Here is an 11,412-nt window from a genome sequence, read left to right as displayed (position 1 = left end):
TAACTGTCTCGATATGGTCATTCTTGCCGCGTTCCATACGTGAATTGAACAGGAAGAAACCCGAATAACTGGTACAATAGGATGTACCCTCTGCCATGCACCTCACGGCATTTAGCAGAGAATAGATGTGGATTTAGATGTAGTACCAAACAATGAAATGCCTTTTAACTGTAACTGCTGTTTGCGCTTATCAACTGTTGCGTAGCACTTTTGGCGAGGAAACCAATTAGCATCAATTAAGTGGAGCCAGTTTTAAGCGCACATGACATTCCGGTTTTACAGACATAAATTCAGAGTTTGCTAAATTACTACTGATTGGTGGTTTTAACTATGACTTCTTCATAGTAGTAATCTTTGCAAGCGAGAATGGCGGAAATAAAGTTTTCTGCTCGCGCGTATTGTAAAATGATTCTTCATGCAGCAAAATATCCGCATTGTGCTATAAATGGTCTTTTGTTAGCAGAAGATTCAAAGTCGAAGGATGCGAAGTCAAAAGGATTGGTGATTACCGATGCAGTTCCATTATTTCACATATGTTTACAAGTGTTCCCAATGACGGAGGTAGCACTGACGCAGGTAAATTCACTGCTGCTACTAATGCCACGCTATTGTCAGTGCTAAGAAAAACTTCTCTATGTATTGCAAATACACCGTATTGCCTGTCAGGAGTATGATAGATGTTGGAACATTACATACTTGGTGTCATTTTGCTGAAAGAAACAAACGTGTTTTGTCAGAATTTTAATACCAGTTCGAATTTATCATTAAGCCATTTCGTCCAAAAAATTCTATCGAACAGGATCATCAGTTCAGTTCATATTCGATGAATGATTTCCTTAGTGAGTGAAAAATATTTAATACGAAACACATTTCAAATCATGTACATTTAACCAGGCAAACACTTGATGATCTTGTTTATTGAAACATCTACTTTTTATGAACGTTTGCTGGCAGCCCTAGCTTTTCCAAATGAAAAAGGGAAACCAGTTTATAACAAATCTTTCAAGTGCGTCCTCTAGATTCAACATTTTTGGAGCTAGCAACTAATGCACATCTGCCGCTCCAAAAGTAAATTTATTGATAGTTATGAAATGAATTCAGTCGTGCTGTTACCAGTAACTAATTCACATTCATACAGAAGTAGACAAAATGAAGTGAAGTTTACTAATTGGAAGTGACTGTGTGTTTGGTGCTGAGAAGAAAAAAAGCAAAGGAAGGACCATTTATTACACAAGAAACTTTTGTCTGTGCAATTGAAATGCCAAGTTTCAATGACCAGGAGCTAGAATGTCAAAATAATGAAGCAAAGAGGAGAGGTCAAACAGATATCAGATGGGCTGTCATATTACAGGACTAAAAACTTCTGGCAAACATGATCATACATAGATTTGTTATTAGCAATGAAATTCGTAGCAACACAAACAGGCTCGTTGATTCATAGTCATGGCATTTAGTAGATATAATGCACAAAGATAGATTTTAACATGGTGAATTCTCAGAGACAGTAAAAAAAACCAGGCATAGTAACCAAAATTACCATCTTAATGCAGCATGTGGTCTCTGAAATCAGCTAGTGTTGATGCAGAGAGCATGGATTCAGTGAGATTACAGAGTCCAGACCAGACACACAGTTTTAATCTGCCAGCATGTTTGGTATCAGACTGCTTCTGAGGAATATTTCAGTGATCTTTAACACTTAATACACAACTGTTGCTAGCCTGCCTGCAATAAATCTTCCAAGTAAATCCCAAATGTATTTAATTAGTCTCAACTTCTAGTAGCACACTGACCATGACATTTTAATGTTCCTCAGCAGGTAGCAGGTCATCCATTGATTGAGCACCATTTATGTTATTACTGCCATCCATAGAAAATAGCCGAAGTGGCCGTGCGGTTAAAGGCGCTGCAGTCTGGAACCGCAAGACCGCTACGGTCGCAGGTTCGAATCCTGCCTCGGGCATGGATGTTTGTGATGTCCTTAGGTTAGTTAGGTTTAACTAGTTCTAAGTTCTAGGGGACTAATGACCTCAGCAGTTGAGTCCCATAGTGCTCAGAGCCATTTGAACCATAGAAAATAAAGGCTCACTAACGATATTATAATGTGGAAAATAAGATATTTGTTAGGTAGTTCATGGTGTATCCAGATGTGAATAAGTTAGTACTTTGATACTAAATCAAGACTTGGCAGAGAACAAAACTTGACTTCATTCATTGCTTCCTTGTTTGGGTCAACTGAAGCATCAGATTCCACCCATTTGCTTTGACCCATGACATAAGGGTGCTGTGTATGACGTCATTATAGTGTGGAGTTTATGAGTTGGTTGTGTTTGTATATGTCATCTTGTTTTCTTTGTTGGTGATAAATAATTTTTTTTTTCCTTCCTCGAATTGTAATGTTCTGTGTATTTAATGTGTTTTAATTTCTGTAGGGATGTTTGAGTTTTGAATTTTTGAGGTGTTGTGGTTTTGTTTTGTTTTTCATAGTTGTAGGTGTTAATGTTTTCGCATCAATAGTTGTGGTTGACCTATAAAGGTCAAGGGGAATGACTGATCTTAATTTTCATAGTTTTATATGTAGGTATTGGTGTTCTGGTATCGTCAGCTGCGGTTGACCTATATAGGTCAAGGAAGTGTCAGATTCCTATAGATTTTGCAATTATTTTTTGTTCATCATTTTGTGTGTTTTGAGATCATGGTTTTTTATATATATTTAGCTTGTCCTCCCAAAAAAAAAAAAAAAAAAAAAACAGTTTCCTGCAGTCGTCCTTCTTATTTATATGTATTTTCATGTTTCTTGCTGTGTGTATGTAGTGACAGCATAGTCACCATATTGGAGCCGCTTAGAATAGCCATTTCCACCATATTGATGACATCATGGGTCAAAGCAGACAGGTGGAATCGGACACTTCCGTAATCCCCCTTGTTTAGGATCTTCATTGGCCCGTTGTCTGCTTGAACTACACTATCATGTTAATAGGACATATACTGGGGGTATACAAGGCACATAAAAAAAAATTCACAAACATCATTGCGGATATTATGAAGCCAATCTGGAGCTAATCGTTAGGTTTTGTCATAGAAAATTTATGTACAGGTGACCAGTTTAGGTAAATGCAGAAGTTTTATTTAGAAAAATTAGGGACACACACACACACACACACACACACACACACACACACACACACACACACACACACACAGTTTCTAAAAATGGATTCAGACTGCCCATAAAATAATTGATATGCCATCCAGTACTGGCATGAAACTTTTTGAACCTTCTTATATGTAAAATTTTACCTAATTATAAATTTACCTAGAGTGTCAGCATTGTACAACTTGATAGAGGCCTCGATAACATTGTGGTTCTAAAGCTGGACAATTGGGAATCGGCACAAGGTGATGTGTTCTATTGTGATGAGGTCTGTGAAGAAGTGGCTTGTCTATTATGGCATGAGGGAGTAGATCAGTCAATAGTGCAAGTACGAGAAATATCGAGGGGCCAACAAAATCCACATGCAGATGTGTAAAACATGGATCACTAGTAATGTTTCTGGTACCTGTACATAGTAAGTCACTTTGCACTTCTGGCAGGGGGCACATTCCTGGGTTTGTAAGCGGCAGTCTTTCTACATGCTAAATCATACAAAGCATTGCACCAGTGCTCTCATAGTGTGCATGCCTGGATAACTTAGTCCATGAAGGACTCAGATAAACGGTGGCTTAGCGATATAGGTAAATATGTTCTTGTCTGGCCAGTGACTTCGTCACAGTATGCTGCTGCATCAGCAGCTGGCGGGGGCATGAACTGCAATTGAAGGGCCAACATTCCTGGCAGCTCATTAGAAACTACTGTGCATTTCAAAGGGCTAAGCCTTGTCTCTGAAGCCACTGGTTCCTCTCTTTAGCCTCATCATCACCATCTCCATGTATGAAGAACATCCCACCTCACTGATCCTATTTTTCATATAGGATGTTCTTGGTCATCCTGTCATTATCTTGCCTATGAAATTGCTTTGTAGCAGAATATCATGTCTGATTAAGTGTCCAGCTGGTTTTGCTTTGTGTTGGCCTATAACTTTCAGTAGTTCTTTACTGTCTCCTGTTTGCTGTAGAAATATTTGAAACTTAAGTGCCAAATGTCAGTCACAAACTGAGCTATGAAATTCAGGTAATGCAGTTGGATTGACAGTTGATTATTCTGGAGTTGTAAAAATGCAGATGCCAGTAGTCAACATTCGCTGTAGATGGTGAAATTATGCTGTTCAACCATAAACCTGAAATATTGGACACCAATCATGGTGGCAAAGACCACAGTTTGTCAGTTTTTAAGAGAAAAACCTGATGGTTCCCAGAATCCATTGCTGTGCTGCTGCAGAACCCCATCCACAGAGCAGGCTGAAGCATCTGGAAAGATTGCACAAGGGGACTGTAGCAAAAGATGAGCAAGCAGTGAAATCCACACAAAGCCTGCTTAGCATGCCTAGTGTAGCTTGTTCTTCCACTTAAGCTGTGGAACCACATCCTGGGAGCCCCGATATGGTAAGGGTCTTCAAAAGAATACCCCTGATAGCTGCAATGGGTTTGGCACAATTGCTTTGCATGTCTACCTCAGCCACCTGTCTAACATGATTTTGTATGCGCGTCTGTATGTCAATACCTCAGTGTTGTTGCAGCTATCTAGACACTGTTGTTGTCACCTGCAGTCATTGTGCATTTTGCAGCTGAAAGCTGCCAACAGCATTGGCAGCAGTCAGCAATCTTCTGTCATTGACTTACTATAGTACCACATGGAGTGTCACCTAGACTTTGGCAGCACAAGATGTGAAAAGACAATATGTCATATGTAGGTATTAGTGCAGTTCTCGCACAGTTGTTGGCACTGGATACTTCATCAGGGTGGCAACTATTTCTGAAGGTGGGCATATGCTAGTAGCAGACTTATTGAATCTGACAAGAGGGGACTCCTGTAACATTTATAACACATTTGACGGGATTCAGTAGTATTCCATAGATGCTGATGTCTTGAAAAACTTCTCGAAGATAAAGTTGTTCTGACAATGAAGATGCTACTTCATCAATGTAGGTGAAACATAAGTCTAGGTTCCTTAACTTGTCTTTTAACAGACCTTTTGAAAGTCTTTGCACTGTTGTGCATCCCCTATGACATACAGGTAGGCAGATACTTTTATATTAGTTCTTTTGTGTATACCTTGTGAGGCCAGTGGGATTTGATTGTAGTCATTGATAAGATACAGCATGGAAAAAAGAGTACAGTCAAAAATACGACATGCAAAATGTCCATTGGGTTGAACCAGATAGCCATTGGGAACTGTAAGAGCATTCAATGCTGTATGGTAACCACATGACCATCAACCAACTGGCTTCTTTGCCACCAGGTGCAGTGGTGACACATGCTTTTAGATACCTGTGCTGTGCATGGGTGAACCATTGCATCAAGTTCCACCTCGGTGGGAGCTTGTAAAGTAAAGTCTTCATTTTAATACTTGTATGGGTACTATTATAACCATGAAATATGTAGTTATTTTATTTGGGTTCCTTCAGCTGTAATTTTAGAGGACAGATGATGTGAATGAAGCCAGAATTTCTCTCTCATGTGAGATACTCCTTCGCATAAAAATCCCACATGAATACAAAAATTAAACATTTGGGTCACCAGGGAAGGGTAAATATCTAGGGGTTCCATCTGTTGCCTGACACACATTGGAAGAGTAGCAGGTTACCAATTTTTTTTCCTCGAGTGCTTTCATAGTTAGATTTTTAAATTCCTTCCATATGCAAGAATTTAAGAGGTGTACTCTCACCTTTTCCATTAATGAAAAGAAATCTTAACACCAAGAAGGAGTAGAGCGACGTAAATGAAAGTTGGTAGACATGCTTCTACATCTGAAAGATGTCTCTTTAAATTTTGCACCAGTCGCATAAGAATGGCGCTATGAGGACGAAAATCAGGTTTGCTTTATATACACTCTATAACAGTCGTGAACGTTAGCTACTTTTGAGATTGGATGTGGTGAGTTTGTGTTAATCAACAGTGCCTTTAAGGCGATAGATGCACTTATCAACAACTCACAGAGTTTGGATGAAGTCGTGTAATAGGGCTATGAGAAGTTTGGTACTTTTTCTGCGATATGACAAAGAGATTTGGCAGGAATGTAGCCACTGTACATGACAGCTGGCAGCAGTGACCACGAAAATGTACGGTCACAAAAAGATTGGACTCCAGGTGTTTGGTGTCTGGATCTGTCACATCATATTGCATCTGCAGCAGTAATCTGAGCAGCAGTTGGCACAACAGTGACACAACAAACTGTTACAAATCGGTTACTTCAAGGATAGCTCCAAGTCAGACATCCTGTAGCATGCATTCCACTGACCCAAACCAACACCATCTGCGATTTCGGTGGTGTCAAGCAAGAACTCCTTAGAGGACAGGCTGGAGATCTATTGTGTTTTATGATGGAAGCTGGTTCTGGCTTGGTGCCAGTGCTGGCTGTGTGTTGAATTGGAGTAGTCCAGTTCAGGACATGCAATCCACCTGTCTGCATATTGCACACACTGAACCTACACCTGGAGCTATTGTCTGGGGTCTGATTTCATATGACAGCAGGAGCACTCTCGTGGTAATCCCACATACTCTGCCTGCAAATTTTTGCCTCAGTCTGGTGATTCGACCAGTTGTGTTGCTATTCATGAGCAGCATTCCAGAGTGTGTTTTCTAACAAGATAACACTCACCCATATACCGCTGTTGTAACCCAACATGCTCAACAGAATGCTAACACGTTGTATTGGCCTGTTCAAGCACACATGGGACATCATCAGACGATAACTGCAGTGTCATCCACAAACAACGTTAACCCTGCTTGTATAGGTTAACCAAGCAACAGGCATGGAACTCCGTTTTACAAACTGACTTCTGGCACCTTTACAACACAATGTATGCATGTTTGCATGCTTGCATTTGGTGGTTACACTGGTTATTAATGTACCAGCCTTTCACATTTGCAATGACGTATCTCACTCTTAATTAACCTGTGATCTTGCAATGTTAATCACATAAATGTGTTACCTAGACAAAGGTTATCTCAAAATTTACTCTGCATTATTTTTTGGTGTTGTGATTTTTTTTCAGTCACTGTAGTCACTATTAAGTGTAGAGTGGTGCAGCTATATATATTTGCCAGCTACACATCTCAGCAAAGTGTCGGCCTCTGAGAATGCAGGGTGGCAGTTGTTCACAAGTTGTGGCTCACACCAACACCAGTGATATCTGTTGCTTCTGATAAGAGGCCATCCTTGGTTCATATGGGCAACTGGCAGAAGTGATGAACACTGCCGGCCTCACTCAGTGTGCAGGAAGAACTCACAATTTGTAGCGTAATTCCCAGAGTTTATCAGGGTACTTTGCTTTGGAACCAAGTGGGGGTTGTCAACCAAAGGCTCTGTCGATCCTGTGACAGCTTTGCCTGCAGATTTCTCAGCCTGTGTATGGTGTGGAGGATTGTAGTACACCCTGTGATAGGTCAAGGGTGCACTACACAAAGAAGAAGCAACTGTGTAGGTAGCAGAGTACATGTGGAGTGCTATTGGGATTTTTTTAGGCTATGTGGTAGTTGGAGGTCCTCTGATGAACACTCCCCAATCGATACTTGGAGAATGAAATCAGACCTCATACAAAGTAGATACTTTGACTGTCAAAATTTTAACAGTAAATTGTAAAAGTATTCATAATGAAATTCCTGAATTTACTGCCCCTGTAGGAAAGCCATCATGCTCAAATTATTCTTGGAAATGAGACAAGCTGAAACCCATAGTAGGAAGTTCTGAAATATTTAATGAGGCGTCAAATGTATATCGAAAAGACAGATGAGGTGCCAGAGGAGGAGGAGGAGGAGGAGGAGGAGGAGGAGTGTTCATTGCAGTCAACAAAACTACTGTGTCTATTTAGGTGGAAATAGTCTTAATTGTGAAGTTGGATGCAAGTAATAGGGATAGGTGAACTCAAATAACTTATTGGATATCTTTGTCAGCCATTCGATTCCGCAATGACAGTTTCAGAATCGTTCAAAGAAAATCTATGCTCTGTAGTACAGCAATATCCAGAGCATGTTGTAGTGGTTCAAGGCGACTTTAACCTACAGAATGTAGACTGGGACATCTAGGAATTTGCTGCGTGTAGTACAGATACAGTCATCTGAAGTATTTTTGCACTCTTCTCCAAAAACTGAGTATCTAGTCTGACAACCCACATGCAATGGAAATACTGTACTGTACATGTGACATGTACTGTCCTGTCATAGTTGTAGCTCCCTGACAATGCAGGGATCATACTGCTGATGCCTGAGCTGTGACCTCCCAATGTACGCTGAGGAGTAGGTGCCTGTGCAGTCTGGACTCGTGGGCAACAGTAATGAGCAGGTAACCTTTGTCATGACTTTGTGGTGCCTGTTGAGAGAGCCTCCAATTGGTGTGTGTGGCATCAGGGTGTATGATCCGCAACAAAACAAATTAAACTCGTCCATATCGATGGCCATACCAACACTGCCATCTCAGCAAACAAAAAACAAGATTTTTAAAGCAGATATTTACAACCCCATGGCATTTCTGTATTTGGCCACACCATTGGCAGAGAGTCAGGCAAAGAAAAATGGAGGTGGCAGGTTACCCATTCTTGGTATGCTCCAGAACTGATGGAGAATCTTTCAGAACAAAGAAGCCTCTTCTCTCTCTCTTTTTTTTTTAAAAAAAAAATTGGTTTGGAGAAATTGCTGTGATAGAGAAGATGATAAATTGATCTTTTTTTATCAAAGCATTGTGTGCTACCTGATCACAGCTTCAGGCTTGTGACAAGTTTTGGTGTATACCAGTCACCATCTCTTCTCATAACAAACTCAAAATAATTCACATTCTCATTTTCCACTAAAACCTAATGCTACAGACCCATGAAGAATTGTGTGCTAACCTCTAACAGCATGGAGTCCATTTTGTTTGTTGTGTCCAAAGGATAATAGGGTAGACATTGGAGCTTTCATCCTAGCCTTAGATGGATGGAAGTTTTCCTTGAGAAAATTAAGGCATAGGTAATAGGTGTGATGCCAAGCCCAATTTTCCTCCTCCTGTGAGGTGTCTTCAGTGCCAGTGATTCGGACACATGTCCTCCCGCAGTCCTAATTGAGGTTATGGGTTGGGCATGTGGCAGGGCAACATTTGAGGGCAGCACTCGTGTACAACTCTTTCGTGTTCTGGCATAGGATAGAAGAAGTGTATTAGAGCTTAAAAATGGTTTCACATTGGTCTGCAATTTCTGAGCAGTTAGCAGCTAATGAAGAAAGATGAACTTACAGTGACAAGTGATCGTTTGCATCACTGTCAAGCACTGCCACAGCGAAGCTATGAGAGGTGCAAATTTTGGGACTCAATAAGGATACGTGTACGTTACTTGACGAACTCAGTGGTCTAAATATCACTTGTTTAACACAGTCAGACTAATTGATACACTTAAATCTATTTCTAAGCATTACAGAAAGCAAAGAATCAAATGTTGGCATAGTAGAAGTCACAGAGTTTGTGGGGTGAGAGCTAACAGAAGTAGAAATCCCTGTGAACATCATAAAGTACAAACATTTGAGAGCAGCACTCCAAGTGGGAAAACACTTAAATCAGAGCTTACCTAGGGCAACACAGATTTACTTTTCAAATGTTCTGTCTAAACTCTTCTAAAGACAAAAATGTGGAGCTGTTAAAGGATTGTGGCAACGTACCTTTTCTATCTGTAGTTGGACTGTCAATCTGTTGTCACGTTGCAGCATCAGCCAATCTGGCTCTGCACCTCCAGGCTACTTCTGGTCAACCACATTCAACTACTTTCTGTTCTCGTATTCTGTAGGTAAGGATGTGGCCCGCCTTTACACTAACAAACTCCATGCTTATAGCAACAGTGTTCAGCTGTATGCTAAACATCACTGCCCTTCCTAGTTTGGCTAGCAACAATAGTGTTTTACACCAGTTAGCTCCACTCTAAGGGTGTAGACTCCCGTCTCACAATTGGGAGTCACTATTTCAGCAGTTTTACTCATTTCCCATCTCTCTCTAACAGTGTGAATCCGTTGATGTTGCTGTACTTAAGAGCAAGAATAATGCTTGCTGAATATGCTGAGATATGTCTGTTTGTGACCACCATCTACTGTGACACCTTACAACAGCGTCTAGACAGTATATGAAGTTACTAGTTAATTCTTTGAACTGAAACTTCTCCCTTGGGACAGCTGTCCAGAGCATCCGCAATTTGCAAGCTATTTCTGTTGGTGTGTTTACCCTGTGTAATGTAAACACTACCATGTGTGCCTGCTAAGTGTCTTACATCTCTGGTTTCCCATCTTAGTGTCCCTAGCTGTCTTCCTATAGTCTCAAGCTGAACAACGCAATAGTCAAAGTTATCAATATGTGTTACCCCTACATGTGTAAACCATCCAAAACACCATGCCTGTTATTTGCTGTCGAGTTCAGTTCTCAAGAGGGAGAAGAAAATCCAGGAATATAAAAACACTTGACTGCCTGTCTTATCAAGTAGCTATGAAAAAGTGTGAAGCCCCCCACCCCCTGCAGTCGGTACAGCCTCAAACTTTGTCAGAACTCACACCCAGTACAATGACAAGATCTCAGATAGTGACTTGTGCAGTTGGGGTGAAACTACAGGAGACATGGTTATGAGAAACCCAACTCTGTGCTATTAAAAATTATAAATCGTACTGTTCGAATTGCATTAATGCCAAGAGGGCATCTGGAGTAGTTTGATCACCCATTCAATGTGATGGTTTCAGTGAGAACCTCTGTTTACCTCCAAAGCAACATGTGAAACCACTCATGAGAAGGATATTGAAGGAGTATTAAAAGATGCTATTCATGCTTGCTGCGTAAACAATGATATGTTATTAAACTGTGCCATGGTGATCTGAAGAAATAGCTGAAGCTATCAGTGTGTTGCAGGGCACTTCAGTGACAAAAGTGCCACCCCTCTATGGAACATTTAAATTCAAGAGACTCTTAGTGAAGACGTGGTTTTTAATAACGAAGAGAAAGCAGGAGTATTGCGAACAGTATTTATCATCTATGGGAGCCCACACCCCATTGTCTCAACTATGGATTAAACTCCACTGTCCAGTTCACCAAAGTGTCCACATGTAGAAACTGTCATCCTAATTTCCTTACCCAGAAATGCTTGGTGGAGTGAAACTCCTTATCCTTCCATGCACATGGCTTTGAATCGTACAGTGTTCTATTCAGCGAGTGGGATTTCTGTGGCGCTATAGCAGAGTGTCAGACACAGCCCTTGGTCCCAATAAAATCCATAATGAAATGCTGAAACATCTTAACAACTGCATAAAACCGATCC

General features: G+C 40.6%; 1 protein-coding gene across 1 annotated transcript in view; it reads left to right on the top strand.

The window, feature by feature from the left end:
• The first annotated feature begins 333 nt into the window (after positions 1-333).
• The window catches only part of LOC124605396 (ER membrane protein complex subunit 8), a 49,579-nt gene continuing 38,500 nt past the window's right edge, over positions 334-11,412 (top strand). The window contains exon 1 of the mRNA XM_047137040.1: positions 334-576. Within this exon, the coding sequence (XP_046992996.1) occupies positions 367-576 (210 nt within the window). The 5' untranslated portion in view covers positions 334-366. The remainder of the gene's footprint in view (positions 577-11,412) is intronic.

The sequence above is a fragment of the Schistocerca americana genome, chromosome 3 (genome assembly GCF_021461395.2).
Source record: "Schistocerca americana isolate TAMUIC-IGC-003095 chromosome 3, iqSchAmer2.1, whole genome shotgun sequence".
Classification (NCBI taxonomy): Eukaryota; Metazoa; Arthropoda; class Insecta; order Orthoptera; family Acrididae; genus Schistocerca; species Schistocerca americana.
This window is presented reverse-complemented; position numbering and strand designations above follow the sequence as displayed.